The following is a 16185-nucleotide window of genomic DNA, read 5'->3' as shown; positions in this document are numbered from 1 at the left end:
TTTGCACTGCTCTTGGGATATTTCCCATCCCTGGAAATCTCTAACTGAAGGACAGACGAAACCAAATGAACAAAATTGTTTTCTAATGAACAACTTATTTTTCTTACAAAAACTATATCCATAATAAGAGCAGTTTATACCTGCATTAAAATCATTGTTGACACAACAGTTGCAAATGGCAATCATACCAGTCTATAACTTTTTTGAAATATATGACTTAAAGGCAAAATCTTCAAATAGAGGAAAAAATATTAAGAGAAATAGTAGTTCAATAGCAAAGAAAAGTGTGACAGTATCAAAATATTTAATTATATTAAAAACTATAGTTTTAAAAGACATTCTCTCTTCTCACCAAAGTAATTCTTTAATGACTATTATATCCAGTGTGGTAAGGAGTTTGCCATTATGTTGGACTTTTGTAGGGTTTATTTACTTATTTTTTTCTGATTCTTAGGATGAAGCACGAAAACACTTTAACTGTCCAATTCTGGAGGGAATGGAACTTGAAAATCAAGGTGGTATGGGCACTGAGCTCAACCATTGGGAAAAGCGATTATTAGAGGTCAGTTTATTTTAGAATTTTACTAGATTTCTTTAATAAAAGAATTCGTACTCAACTTATTCAAACATATAATAGGTTATAAAGTAAAAAAATTTTAAAAGTCCCTTTCCCCTTTAGCTTTCCAGATCTACTTTCCAGATGTAATCACTATTTAAGTTTTTTAAATATCCTTCCAGAAATGTTAGATAGACAGATAGACAGACACACTAACACACAGTTTTTTTTAAATAGGTTCATACGTTTATGCAACTTTTTTCATTTAACAATATATCTTAGACATCTTTCCAAGGCAGTATAAGTGCTTCTGCTGTCATACAATGTATGCTTTCCTAAGGAACCTCTTTCTTCAAAATCGAACACTAAAAATAACAAGGCGTGTAGGAAACACAAATACCAGGTTATTAACAAAAGCAATAAGTCATAATAAAAGTACTAGCTCAGTCTGAAAAGACATCATATTTCCAATAAATAAACTCCTGTATTTACTCTAGTATTTCTTTACCTTAAACAATAGCAAAAAGCAATGGTAGATAGATGAGAGACTATAAATCTGAATAATGGGGACAAGAGTAAAATGTACAAAGGCAAGAGAACAATGCAACAAACACTTCGAAGACAAAGCCTCTGGCCATACTGAGCCAGTTGGAAGAACACGGAGTGAATGAGCATCATACACAGCACAGCATTCCTCTGTTGCTGTGTTCGGCTGTCTTCATGTATTTTGGGTTTTTGTTTGTTTTTTAATTTTTATTTTATATTGGAACATAATTGATTAACAATGTTGTATTAGTTTCAAGTGTACAGCAAAATGATTAATTTAGCTGCTATTGTTCCATTGCACAAAACATTAAAATCCAGAGAGAAATCATTATGAACCAACATGATTCCATCTTATCCTGATGTCATTCCCTTATTTACTCGTCTCACATGAGCTCATTTACATTACAAAAATACATGCATTAGTAGAATAGACTGTATACATGGATCTACTTATTTTTAAACAGCTACATAGTATTATATGAATGTAAAAACAATCCTTTTTAATGAATAATTATATTTTAAATTTTTTGTCTTAAAAATGTTGTAATGAGCAATTTATTTATATCTTCAGTGCCTTACAGGAGTGGCATTCCAGTAGGTGTTCTTAGATTCAACTAAACAGTCAGTCAAACCTATAAGACCTAAACAGGTCACATTCAAAAAACATTAGAAGGATACAAGAAAGAAAGAACAGCATGCCAGCATGGCAGAGTCAGGCATTTCTCTAGTGCTCTACACAGTAGTCTAAGGGCTGTCATCCATGCCTCTCTCCCTCTCCCTCCAGCTCAAATACCATAAGCAGAAGACCATAATAGAGGGGTGCAAGAACCAGCCTGACTTAGAAGTACCATGTCCCAAATAAGAACCAACATCTTTTTCTAACAGTTTCATAGACATAACTTCCAGATGCCTGTAAGGGACATACCCGTAAGAGTCACTGCACACAGAGAAGTCCGAAACTGTGGTTTACCAACAGGTATTCATGTTCATTTATAGTAATCCCAAGTCCAGAGGCATAACAGGTGGTGATTTTTCCTTAAGTCCTGTTGCCTAGTAACACAGTTGACATTCCACCCTTATTAGGTTTCCAGGGGAGCAGAACTAGAAAGTTAATGCAAGATCAGATTTGTTTATATAGAAAAAGGAAGGATAAATCCCTGGAAATGGAATTTCTGGGTCAAAGGGTATATGTGTGTGTGTGTGTGTGTGTGTGTGTGTGTGTGTATTTTTTTTTTAGATGTCTGTTTAAATAATTAAATACTTGCAGGTTACATACACCATGATCCAAGTTAGCAAAATTATGAAAAGAGTGAAATTAATGCTTGTGCTGACTGTTCTTATCTAGGTGACCACAAAGTAACAGTGATAGAAACTTATGGAAAACATGTACACTTATTTCTCACATGGGAATAAGTTTCTTTATTTTCCTTAAACAGTTTTCTCAAGTGATTCCCTTTAGAAAGCTGTAGATTGGCCAGAAATGAAAATTTACTTAGTTTTCAATAGAAGACTTGAGAGTAGTCATTTTATTAGTTTCATTAACTGCTGCCTTTCCTCTGAAATCAACTTTGTGTCCTTGAACTATTTTTTAAAAAGATGATATTAAAGTACTTGAGATGGCCATCCAGTGTTCAACATAAAGATTAGCAGAATACGGGAATTCCCTGGAGTCCAGTGGTTAGGACTCCATGCTTTTGCTGCTGAGGGCATGGGTTTGATCCCTGGTCTGGGAACTTAGATCCTGCAAGCCGTGCAGGCACCCCAAAAAAAAAAGAATAATCAGAGCTTCCCAAAGATAGAATATGCTTCCTTAAGAGACAGTGAAGCCCTTACCATTAGGTGACCTTCTGGTAGGAATTTTATTATACAAATTAAGACATTGGGTAGTTAGTAGACCTTGATATTTTGGGTCCCTCAGGCAACTCCTTTGATCCTGTGATTCTGTGATACTTGTTTTGCATATTAATATGTATTTCTGTGATCGCAAAGTATAGAAAGTTGGTTATAAAAGCATTTTCTTTGTAATTCAGGCAAGTGTTCCATTCCCCACTCCATTATCTGGGCATCTGTCTCAACCACCCACTTTACTTTGCCTGAATAGTGTAGTGTTTTTAACAGTATTTCTGTTTCCATATATTTATCTTCATTTTCATCACAGAGTTCTAAATGCTAGTTATCTATCATTACAGGGAAATTGTATACAATATAGACATTTGAGGCAGAAAGTAGATTTTGCTTTAAGCTTCAGTCTTGTCATCTTAAAGAAGGCTTATGTATTCCACTATTTTAAGTCAATATTTTGTCAGCCTCTCACACTTGCAACATTTTAAATATACATCAAAGCACTCACGGAAAGTATTGGGACTTGCAAGGAGTCCAGTCTTCTAATTAAAATCTGTTGGTGATTTCCAGAATGAAGCAATGACTGGTTCTCACACCCAGAACCGAGTCCTCTCTCGAATCACTCTGGCGTTAATGGAGGACACTGGGTAAGACAGCTGTGAGAATTTTATATGAATTGTTTATTAAAATGAAATGAATATTAAGATTACTATTAAGATGAAATGAATATTAGCTTAAGAAAATACTGACATTTTACATGAAGTAAAATATAGCTATTCTTAAAATTTTGTGCAGTTAGCTATCCATTACCTGTACCAGCTCCACTCATTCATTCAGTAAATGTTTGAGGCCCTGAGGTGTATAGTAATGAATAGAATAAATCCCTGGCATTATGAGATTTATTTTTTAATAAGTAGAGCCCATGCGGATATGAAGGAAAAGCTTACATAAACAATTTTTTTTAATTGTAAGTGAAATTGGTTTACATAGAGATTCCTGGTTTTTAAGGCAATAGAACTTTCTTGTAAAGCAATAGAATACTGTTTTTAAATGACTCCAATGGGAGTCTTTTTCGCTGTGGGCTCCTGGGTTTTTTTTTGACAAGTCTCAGTTTTTGATAGCTTCCTTGCTTTTTGGTATAGCAGGATGTACCAGGCTGATCTGCACATACCCTATATCATCCTAGATCTGGCATCAGCCAGTTTTCCAAGGAGCACTGGAATGTTCCTTTTGATGGAGAATAGCTTTTAGAAACCACAATCTAGGGACTGTGTTCATTTCTACTGGGTTGTCATTGCTTCTCGTCCTTTTCAGTGGACCAAGTAGGGAAATTCATATTTTTGAAAAGAAAAAAAAATGCTGGATTCCTTTTAGTGCCATTATAGCTCTTTCCCATTTATCCCTGAACAAGCAATGGCCAACAAAAGTGGTCCTGCTGCTCTGTTTAACAACCTATTTATAGCCCTTCTGTAAATAATGCTAGTTTCTTTAAGATACCAGTAGGATATAGAAGCACTGTGGAGTGTTGTGGGTCACTAGTGAAACATGGCACTGGTGAATTTCAAAGCATTTCTTCCTTTTTCTGATGCAAGAGAAAAATGAGCCAGATGTTTCTAAGTATCTGGCAGTATTTTTAAATTGTAGATGTGGAAATTAATTTTCATAAATCCATAAGACGTTAGTGTAGATTAGCTAAATTCCTTCTCCCAGTAAAAGACATTATCATGTCTCCATCCAGAAACCTGGGAATCATCCTTGACAACTCCCTCTCCCTACCTCTCACATCTAATCAATCATAAATCTTGATTAATTTTTAGCTCTTCAGTATCCCAGGAGTCTGTCTACTTTTTGGGTCACATTTATCAAGGCCACCATTATCTTTTCCTTGGATTACTATAGTAGCCTTTTTTTTAATGTCTCCCTGCATCTCAAGTGGTCCTTTCTACTGCCCAAAGCCCTTCACACATTCTGCAAAATGTCGTTTAGAAGTTTTTTAGGCATGGTGTCTCACACAGTGAGAAATACATCACGACCAAAGTACACACATACATATATAATGGTTGAGAGTAAAGATGTTGATGAGGGTGCCAAAACCATTCAATGGAGAAAGAATAGTTTTTTCAACAAATGGTGTTGGGACAACTGGATATCCATATACAAAAGAATGAACCCCTACCACACATGATATACAAAAATTAACTCAAAATGGATTGAAGACCTAAATATAAGGCTAAAACTATACAATTCTTAGAAGGAAATATTGGTGTAAATCTTCATGATACGAGATTAGGCAGTGATTTCTTAGATATGACACCAAAAGCACAAGCAACCAAAGAAAAAATAGATAAATTGGACTACATCAAAATTAAATACTTGTACTTCAAAGGACACTGTCAAGAAAGTGGAAAGAACTCACAAAAGGAGAAAATATTTGCAAATTATCTATCTGATAAGGATCTAGTACCCAGAATATATAAAGAACTCTTAACAACTCGAAATAAAAAGACAACTCAATTTAAAAATTGGTGAAGGATTTGAATAGATATTTCTCTAAAGGGCTTCCCTGGTGGCGCAGTGGTTGAGAATCTGCCTGCCAATGCAGGGGACACGGGTTCGAGCCCTGGTCTCGGAAGATCCCACATGCCGCAGAGCAACTAGGCCCATGAGCCACAACTACTGAGCCTGCGCGTCTGGATCCTGTGCTCCGCAACAAGAGAGGCCACGATAGTGAGAGGCCTGCACACTGCGATGAAGAGTGGCCCCTGCTTGCCACAACTAGAGAAAGCCCTCGCACAGAAACGAAGACCCAACACAGCCAAAAAAAAATTAAATAAATAAATTAAAAAAAAAAAAAAAAGAATAAAGAAGAAAAACTAACAAAAGTAGGTTCGTTGCCTTTGATTAATTTTGCCAGGAAATTATCGATAAATCACTGTGGTTTTTCTCTGAAATTGGAACATTTTTAATGTTTTGGGCATAGTATTCATTTGTCTTATTATAATGGTGTAATGTTTAGTCACAAGCAGGAGCCATATTGATAGAATATCACAAATTCGAGGCCAGGGAAGCAAGAAACTAGGGCCAACTGGATCAGATTAGGTAAAGGCTAGACAACTAGTAATTCTACTTTTCTTCTTCAGTTTACTCCCTTCTCTTTTTCTCTCATTCTCTTTGTTTCTTTGCCTTTTATTCCCCTTGTCTCACACCTTAATCATTTTCTCCTCTGTGACTTATATCGTCTTTGAAAATTACAATGGGAACACGGTTTGGTTTGGTTTGGTTTGGTTTTTTTCAAATGTAAAAGCACCCTCGAGTACTCATGTTTTCCTCAAGACTAAAATTTCACAGTCCCTGCTGCAGTGATCCTGTGCAGCAATCCTATGCAGGATGGACTTTGTTTGTAAATGCTCATCTGTGGGGATGGTCACCAAAGTCCTTTTTGAGGTTCTAGTTTGCTCATTGTTGAGATTTGTAATTGGTATGCTGGAGTTGTTTTTTAAATGACAGTAATATAAAGTGCTTTGTTTGAATTATTTCCACAGCTGGTATAAAGCTAATTACAGCATGGCTGAGAAGTTAGACTGGGGCCGAGGAATGGGCTGTGACTTTGTCAGGAGGAGCTGTAAATTCTGGATTGATCAGCAGAGACAAAAGTAAGGATGCCTTTCCTCCTAATGTCTTTGATGACACCGTTTATTCCTGATTTTGTTCTCTATCCAGAGCCTAAAGTGTCCCGATTTTCAAAATGTCGTCTAAACAGTTCAATTTCAAAATGTGTGGAAAACCGTCTACAGTTCTTTATGATAATATCATAATAACTAGCCACAGTATTGTTTTAAAGCATATACCAAAAGGATGTACAGTGTGAGCGCCAGAGCCATAAAACATTTCTGTTTACCTTGTAATTCATAAATATATATATTGCAAAATTTTCCATACTCTAGCATTCTTATTTGTTTTCTTCAGAGAATGCACTCATAAACATAGATGCCACTATTGATTCAGTATCAAAAACATAAAGCAACATTTGAATAGTGTTTCTCTAATCTGGATGCATCTCATAATTACCTAGAAAGCTTTTTAAAACATACAGTCTCCAATTTTGGGGGAAACACGCACAACACATGCGCTCATATATTTACAAATGTATATATTTTTAAACTTTTTGAGGTAATTGTAGATTCACATACAGTTGTAGAAGAAATAGAGCCCTCATGTGTACTTTATCCAGTTTCCTTGATTGGTAACATCTTGCAAAACTGTAGTACCATATCACACCCAGGATATTGACATTGATACAGTCAGATACAAAATATCTGGATCACCACAGGGATCCCTCCTATTGCCCTTTTGTAACTATACCCACTTCCCTCCCACCCCTGAAAACTACTAATCTCTTCTCCATTTCTGTAATTTTGTCATTTCAAGGATGTTATATAAATGGACTCATAATGGTATCTACCCTTTTGGGATTGGCTTTTTTCACTCAGCATAATTTTCTGAGGATTCACCCAGTTGTGTATATCAAAACTTTGCTCATTTTTATGGCTGAATAATATTCCATGATATGGATGTACCACAGTTTGTTTAACCATTCACATGTTGACATCTGGGTTGTTTCTAGTTTTGGGCTATTATGAATAAAGCTGATATAAACTTTTGTGTACAGGATTTCGTGTGAACATAAATCTTCATTTTTCTAGAATAAGTGCCTAGGAGTGCAATCACTGTGTAATATGGTAGTTGCAAGTTTAGTGTTGTAAGAAACTGCCAAACTCTTTTCCAGAATGGCTATACCATTTTATATTCCAACCAGCAATGTATGAGCAATAACAGTTTCTCCACATCCTCACCAGCATTTGGTATTGTCACCTTTTTTTTTTTTAACATCTTTATTGGAGTATAATTGCTTTACAGTGTTGTGTTAGTTTCTGCTGTATAACAAAGTGAATCAGGTATATGCATACATATATCCGCATATGCCATTTCTCTTGCGTCTCCCTCCCACCCTCCTTATCCCACCCCTCTAGGTGGTCGCAAAGCACCAAGCTGATCTTCTTGTGCCATGCAGCTGCTTCCCACTAGCTATCTATTTTACATTTGGTAGTGTATATATGTCAGTGTTACTCTCTCACTTCGTCCCAGCTTACCCTTCCCCCTCCCCGTGTCCTCAAGTCCATTCTCTACGTCTGTGTCTTTATTCCTGTCCTGCCCCTAGGTTCTTCAGAACCATTTTTTTTTTAGATTCCATATATATGTGTTAGCATACGGTATTAGTTTTTCTCTTTCTGACTCACTCTGTACGACAGACTCTAGGTCCATCCACCTCACTACAAATAACTCAATATCGTTTCTTTTTATGGCTTGAGTAATATTCCATTATATATATGTGCCACATCTTCTTTATCCATTCACCTGTTGATGGGCACTTAGGTTACTTCCATGTCCTGGCTATTGTAAATAGTGCTGCAATTAACATTGTGGTACATGACTCTTTTTGAATTATGGTTTTCTCAGGGTATATGCCCAGTAGTGGGATTTCTAGGTCATTTGGTAGTTCTATTTTTAGTTTTTTAAGGAACCTCCATATTGTTCTCCATAGTGGCTGTATCAATTTACATTCCCACCAACAGTGCAAGAGGGTTCCCTTTTCTCCACACCCTCTCCAGCATTTATTGTTTGTAGATTTTTTGATGATGGCCATTCTGACCAGTGTGAGGTGATACCTCATTGTAGTTTAGATTTGCATTTCTCTAATAATTAGTGCTGTTGAGCATCTTTTCACTTGTTTGTTGGCAATCTGTATATCTTCTTTGGAGAAATGTCTATTTAGGTCTTCTGCCCATTTTTGGATTGGGTTGTTTGTTTTTGGATATTGAGCTGCATGAGCTGCTTGTATATTTTGGAGATTAATCCTTTGTCAGTTGCTTCGTTTGCAAATATTTTCTCCCATTCTGAGAGTTGTCTTTTCATCTTGTTTATGGTTTCCTTTGCTGTGCAAAAGCTTTTAAGTTTCATTAGATCCCATTTTTTTTTGTTTTGTTTTGTTTTAATTTCCATTTCTTTAGGAGGTGGGTCAAAAAGGATCTTGCTGTGATTTATGTCATAAAGTGTTCTGCCTATGTCTTCCTCTAAGAGTTTGATAGTGTCTGGCCTTACATTTAGGTCTTTAATCCATTTTGAGTTTATTTTTGTGTATGGTGTTAGGGAGTGTTCTAATTTCATTCTTTTACATGTAGCTGTCCAGTTTTTCCAGCACCACTTATTGAAGAGACTGTCTTTTCTCCATTGTATGTTCTTACCTCCTTTATCAAAGATAAGGTGACCATAGGTGCGTGGGTTTATCTCTGTGCTTTCTATCTTGTTCCACTGATCTATATTTCTGTTTTTGTGCCAGTACCATACTGTCTTGATTACTATAGCTTTGTAGTATAGTCTGAAGTCAGGGAGCCTGATTCCTCCAGCTCTGTTTTTCTTTCTCAAGATTGTTTGGCTATTCAGTGTCTTTTGTGTTTCCATACAAGTTGTGCAATTTTTTATTCTAGTTCTGTGAAAAATGCCATTGGTAGTTTGATAGGGATTGCATTGAATCTGTAGATTGCTTTGGGTAATAGAGTCATTTTCACAATGTTGATTCTTCCAATCCAAAAACATAGTATATCTCTCCATCTGTTTGTATCATCTTTAATTTCTTTCATCAGTGTCTTATAGTTTTCTGCATACAGGTCTTTTTTCTCCTTAGGTAGGTTTATTCCTAGGTATTTTATTCTTTTTGTTGCAATGGTAAATGGGAGTGTTTCCTTAATTTCTCTTTCAGATTTTTCATCATTAGTGTATAGGAATGCAAGAGATTTCTGTGCATTAATTTTGTATCCTTCTACTCTACCAAATTCATTGATTAGCTCTAGTAGTTTTCTGGTGGCATCTTTAGGATTCTCTATGTATAGTATCCTGTCATCTGCAAACAGTGACAGTTTTACTTCTTCTTTTCTGATTTGGATTCCTTTTATTTCTTTTTCTTCTCTGATTGCCATGGCTAAAACTTACAAAACTATGTTGAATAATAGTGAGAGTGGGCAACTTTGTCTTTTTCCTGATCTTAGAGGAAATGGTTTCAGTTTTTCACTGTTGACAACAATGTTGGCTGTGGGTTTGTCATATATGGCCTTTATTGTGTTGAAGTAGGTTCCCTCTATGCCTGCTTTCTGGAGAGTTTTTATCATAAACGGGGTGTTGAATTTTGCCAAAAGCTTTTTCTGCATCTATTGACATGATCATATGGTTTTTATCCTTCAATTTGTTAATATGCTATATCACATTTATTGATTTGCATATCTTGAAGAGTCCTTGCATTGCTGGGATAAACCCCACTTGATCATGGTGTATGATCCTATTAATGTGCTGTTGGATTCTGTTTGCTAGTAGTTTGTTGAGGATTTTTACATCTATGCTCATCAGTGATATTGGTCTGTAGTTTTCTTTTGTGTGACATCTTTGTCTGGTTTTGGTATCAGGGTGATGGTGGCCTCATAGAATGAGTTTGGTAGTGTTCCTCCCTCTGCTATGTTTTGGAAGAGTTTGAGAAGGATAGGTGTTAGCTCTTCTCTGAATGTTTGATAGAATTCGCCTGTGAAGCCATCTGGTCCTGGACTTTTGTTTGTTGGAAGATTTTTAATCACAGTCTCAATTTCAGTGCCTGTGATTGGCCTCTTTAAATTTTCTATTTCTTCCTGGTTCAGTCTCAGAAGGTTGTGCTTTTCTAAGAATTTGTCCATTTCTTCCCGGTTGTCCATTTTATTGGCATATAGTTGCTTGTAGTAATCTCTCATGATCCTTTGTATTTGTGCAGTGTCAGTTGTTGCTTCTCCTTCTTTTTATTTATTTATTTATTTATTTATTTATTTATTTTTGGCTGTGTTGGGTCTTCGTTTCTGTGCGAGGGCTTTCTCCAGTTGCGGCAAGCGGGGGCCACTCTTCATCGCGGTGCGCGGGCCTCTCACTATCGCGGCCTCTCTTGTTGCGGAGCACAGGCTCCAGACGCGCAGGCTCAGCAACTGTGGCTCATGGGCCCAGCTGCTCCGCGGCATGTGGGATCCTCCCAGGCCAGGGCTCGAACCCGTGTCCCCTGCATTTGCAGGCAGATTCTCAACCACTGCGCCACCAGGGAAGCCCGCTTCTCCTTTTTCATTTCTAATTCTGTTGATTTGAGTCTTCTACCTTTTTTTCTTGGTGAGTCTGGCTAATGGTTTATCAATTTTGTTTATCTTCTCAAAGAACCAGCTTTTAGTTTTATTGATCTTTGCTATTGTTTCCTTCATTTCTTTTTCATATATTTCTGATCTGATCTTTATGATTTCTTTCCTTCTGCTACCTTTGGGGTTTTTTTGTTCTTCTTTCTCCAGTTGCTTTAGGTGTACGATTAGGTTGTTTATTTGAGATTTTTCTTGTTTCTTGAGGTAAGATTGTATTGCTATAAACTTCCCTCTTAGAACTGCTTTTGCTGCATCCCATAGGTTTTGGGTCACTGTGTTTTCATTGTCATTTGTTTCTAGGTATTTTTTGATTTCCTCTTTGATTTCTTCAGTGATCTCTTGGTTATTTAGTAGTGTATTGTTTAGCCTCTATGTGTTTATATTTTTTACAGATTTTTTCCTGTAATTGATATCTAGTCTCATAGCGTTGTGGTCAGAAAAGATACTTGATATGATTTCAGTTTTCTTAAATTTACCAAGGCTTGATTTGTGACCCAAGTTATGATCTATCCCGGAGAATGTGCCCTGAGCACTTGAGAAGAAAGTGTATTCTGTTGTTTTTGGATGGAATGTCCTATAAATATCAATTAAGTCCATCTTGTTTAATGTGTCATCTAAAGCTTGTGTTTCCTCATTTATTTTCATTTTGGATGATCTGTGCATTGGTGAAAGTGGGGTGTTAAAGTCCCCTACTATGATTGTGTTACTGTTGATTTCCCCTTTTATGGCTGTTAGCATTTGCCTTATGTATTGAGGTGCTCCTATGTTGGGTGCATAAATATTTACAATTGTTATATCTTCTTCTTGGATTGATCCCTTGATCATTATATAGTGTCCTTCTTTGTCTCTTATAATAGTCCTTATTTTAAAGTCTATTTTGTCTGATATGAGAATTGCTACTCCAGCTTTCTTTTGATTTCCATTTGCATGAATATCTTTTTCCATCCCCTCACTTTCAGTCTGTATGTGTCCCTAGGTCTGAAGTGGGTCTCTTGTAGACAGTGTATGTACAGGTCTTGTTTTTGTATCCATTCAGCCAGTCTATGTCTTTTCATTGGAACATTTAATCCATTTACATTTAAGGTAATTATCAATATGTATGTTCCCATTACCATTTTCTTAACTGTTTTGGGTTTGTTATTGTAGGCCTTTTCCTTCTCTTGTGTTTCCTGCCTAGAGAAGTTCCTTTAGCATTTGTTGTAAAGCTGGTTTGGTGGTGCTGAATTCTCTTAACTTTTGCTTATCTGTAAAGGTTTTAATTTCTCCATCAAATCTGAATGAGATCCTTGCTGTGTAGAGTAATCTTGGTTGTAGGTTTTTCCCTTTCATCACTTTAAATATGTCCTGCCACTCCCTTCTGGTTTGCAGAGTTTCTGCTGAAAAAGCAGCTGTTAACCTTATGAGGATTCCCTTGTATGTTATTTGTTGCTTTTCCCTTGCTGCTTTTAATATTTTTTCTTTGTATTTAATTTTTGATTGATTAATATGTGTCTTGGCATGTTTCTCCTTGGATTTATCCTGTATGGGAATCTCTGTGCTTCCTGGACTTGATTGACTTGATTGACTATTTCCTTTCCCATATTAGGGAAGTTTTGACTATAATCTCTTCAAATATTTTTTCAGACCATTTCTTTTTCTCTTCTTCTTCTGGGACCCCTATAATTCAAATGTTGGTGTGTTTAATGTTGTCCCAGAGGTTTCTGAAACTGTCCTCAATTCTTTTCATTCCTTTTTCTTTATTCTGCTCCCCGGCAGTTATTTCCACCATTTTATCTTCCAGCTCACTTATCCGTTCTTCTGCCTCAGTTTTTCTGTTATTGATTCCTTCTAGAGTGTTTTTAGTTTTCTTAATTGTGTTGTTTATCACTGTTTATTTGCTCTTTAGTTCTTCTAGATCCTTGGTAAATGTTTCTTGTATTTTCTCCGTTCCATTTCCGAGATTTTGGATTATCTTTACTGTAGGTTTCCTATTTCTTCTTCGTTTATTTGGTCTTGTAGGTTTTCACCTTGCTCCTTCGTCTGTAACATATTTTTTTGTCGTTTCTTTTTTCTTTTTTTTTTTTTTTTTTGATGGGTGGTGCTGTATTCCTGTCTTATTGGTTGTTTGTCCTGAGACGTTCAGCACTGGAGTTTGCAGGCAGTTAGATAGAGCTGGGTCTTGGTGCTGAGATGAGGACCTTCTGGAGGCCTCAGTCCAATTGATATTCCCTGGGGTCTGAGGTTCTCTGTTAGTCCAGCAGTTTAGACTCAGAGCTCCCACCACAGGAGCTCGGGCCCGACCTCCAGCCTGGGAACCAAGATCCTGCAAGCTTCGTGACACAGTAAAAAAAAAAAAAAAAAGGAAGAAAGAAATTAAAAAAGGATCAGTACAATATCAAACAATAAAAAACAAAATAAAATTAGAAAGATAAAAATATATCAGGAGAAATAAAACTATAATTGAAACAACTGCAACAAGGTAAAATAAAACCACAGCAAAAAAAAAAGAAAAAAAGGGAGGGGGGCAACAAGCCAAAAGGAGAGATCACTAACAAAGTATAAAGAATAAAATAAAATTAGAAAAATAAAAGCTTTTTAGGAAAAATATAAAAGAATCAACAACAGTGAATCAACAAGGTAAAACAGAACCCCAGTCTGAGAGGAAAAAAGAAAAAAGAAGCCTTGGCTATGGGGGTACAGTTTAGGCTGGGGTGGGGGTGGAACTTAGGCAGAGTTGGGGGTTTAGTGTGGGGCAGGACCTAGGCCGGTGGGGGGTGAAATTTGAGCATGGCGCAGGGCCTCTGTTTAGGTCCTGCGCAGAAGGGGAGAGGCAGCACGTCGAAAGGAGGGCCTCTGGTGTGTGGGGTTCCGGAGTTTGGACGTAGGGCCCTGAGTGAGGGTGTGTGGGTGGGGTTTAGGCCCAGCTCGTGGCAGGGGGTCTCGAAGTGTAGAGGCAGGGCCCTGGGTGGGGGTGTAGGGGCAGGGCTTGGGCTCTGTGTGGCAGGAGGGAGGCTCCGAGGGCAGAGGATTAGGCCTGGGAGCCCAGCAGGCTTCCTGGTGCCTACGTGGACAGGGAAAGCACTGGCCCCATTCCCTTCTGTTCCTTCACGCCCCTCCCCCACTGTCTCCCCCAGGCTGTCCACCGTCGGGCTGGACCCCCAACTGTGGGTGGGTCCCGCTGGGTGTAGGAACTCCTCCCCCAGCCACCCCTCAGGGGTGCTGGTCCCAGAGGTCCGGCCTTTACTTTTGCTCCCCCTTCCCTCCCTCCCACTCCCTCAGGACCTGCGCAGCTGGAGGGGGCCTAGGTGGACAGAGGATCAGGCCTGGGATCTCAGCAGGTTCCTGGGGGTCCAGGTGTGCAGGGGAAACCTGACCACGCCCCCTTTTGATCCTCCTCCCTCCCAGTGGTTCCCCAGTTTCCCCCTTGGGGCGTGGGATCCCTTCCCCTCCCCCAGCCGCCCCTCAGGAACGCCAGTCCCATCCCGCCTCCACTATTCCTCCCCCTTCACTCCCCCCACGCCCCACATCCTACCCAGTCACTGGGTTTTCCTCCCGTCCCCTTAGGTGTCCATGGTCCCCCACGGGAGCCAGCCTGGTAGGTGCCCTAGTTGTGAGGAGATGCAAATTCTGCATCCTCCTAGTATGCCATCTTGACTCTGCCCCCATCACCGTTTTTTATTTTAGCTATTCTGAAAAGTAGTGTGATATATCATTGTGGTTTTAATTTGCATTTCCCTAATGGCTAATGATGTTGAACATCTTTTCATGTACTTATTTGCTATCTAGATATCCTCTTTGGTGAGATGTCTCTTCGTGTCTTATGCCAATATGACTTTTAGTTCTCTTAACAGTGTTTTTGTGGAACAAAAGTTTTTTAATTTTGATGAATTTCAAATTATCAGTTTGTCCTTTTATGAGTCATACTAATGCCTGATTCCTGCCTTCAGACATTCTGATTCAATTGGTATGGGGTGCAAGGTGGGCATGGAGACTTTAAAAATCTCTCTAGATGATTCTAATGTGCAGCAAAATTTGGGAACAACTACACTGGCAGGTCAGGTTGTAGTACTGGAGTTAACTAGCTGTCCCCAAAGTAACTGCAGTGCTTCCTGCTACTGCTTATGAGCAGCTTTTCTCACAGCAGGCTTATAACTCAGACGTCAGACTCCTTAGTAGAAACTATGAGTGATTTAAACTGCTTTGGGGCCTAGCCCAGATGACAAAAGATAAGACTAACATCTTTAACACAAGTACCCATCACCAGGTACTTCTGTGATGAGCAAGGCCCTGGCCTTGGAGAGAGAGATTGAAGTCTCAGCTCTGTCCCTCATCAGCTTTATGATCTTGGGCAAGCTAATTGTCTCAAACTTTTTACTTATCAGTAAAATAAAGATACTAGTTCTACTTTGGAGGGTTCCTTTTAGAAATAATGAGATTATGTACTATTTGAAAGTTCTATTAATCATAAAATGCCAAATAAAAGTTGTATGGTCAGGCCATTCAAGATGGCTGTTCTCTTGTTCTCTGTTCATCTGCTCGACCAGTCCCTGCTTTATTCACGTGACTATCCAGTCCTCTGAATTATAGGGCTTCATCAGTAACTGCCTACCTACTTGCCCCCACCCCAGCTGCTGGCTTCCCTGGTAACTGATGAGCCCACCTGACGTCAGTTCCCCATAAATGGTAGCCCCTTTCTCCCCTGAGTAGGGAAGATTGCTGCCACATCCTGCCTGCAGTCTGCCATACACAGTGGGGTGTCACTCCAGGACGCTTTTGTTTCAGACGTGTAAGAATAAACCATTGATGTCTCTGTCACTGTCTCTGCACTCTTTATTCAGTCTGGAGGCAGGGCATCGACCAGGCTTTCAAGCCTGTGGGATACAACATCATATTATTCCCCAACATAGTTCCTTACTCTGAGTGCATCACAATCACCTGGGGAATTTTTTTTTTTTTCACAGTGCCATGTGCAGCTTGCAGGATCTCAGTTCCCCGACTGGGGATTGAACC

The 16185-nt window shown here is 38.4% G+C and overlaps 1 protein-coding gene across 6 annotated transcripts in view; it reads left to right on the top strand.

The window, feature by feature from the left end:
* The window catches only part of LMLN (leishmanolysin like peptidase), a 135645-nt gene that overhangs the window by 40582 nt on the left and 78878 nt on the right, over positions 1–16185 (top strand). For 5 of the 6 annotated variants that reach the window (XM_082392334.1, XM_082392330.1, XM_082392331.1 and 2 more), the window contains exons 10-12: positions 455–562; positions 3515–3591; positions 6487–6597. In XM_082392334.1, coding sequence (XP_082248460.1) covers positions 455–562; positions 3515–3591; positions 6487–6597 — 296 coding nt within the window. The remainder of the gene's footprint in view (positions 1–454; positions 563–3514; positions 3592–6486; positions 6598–16185) is intronic. The other variant, XM_082392335.1, reaches the window with a different exon arrangement.

This window comes from Balaenoptera borealis (assembly GCF_965194805.1).
Source record: "Balaenoptera borealis genome assembly, chromosome: 5".
NCBI classification, from domain to species: Eukaryota; Metazoa; Chordata; class Mammalia; order Artiodactyla; family Balaenopteridae; genus Balaenoptera; species Balaenoptera borealis.
This window is presented reverse-complemented; position numbering and strand designations above follow the sequence as displayed.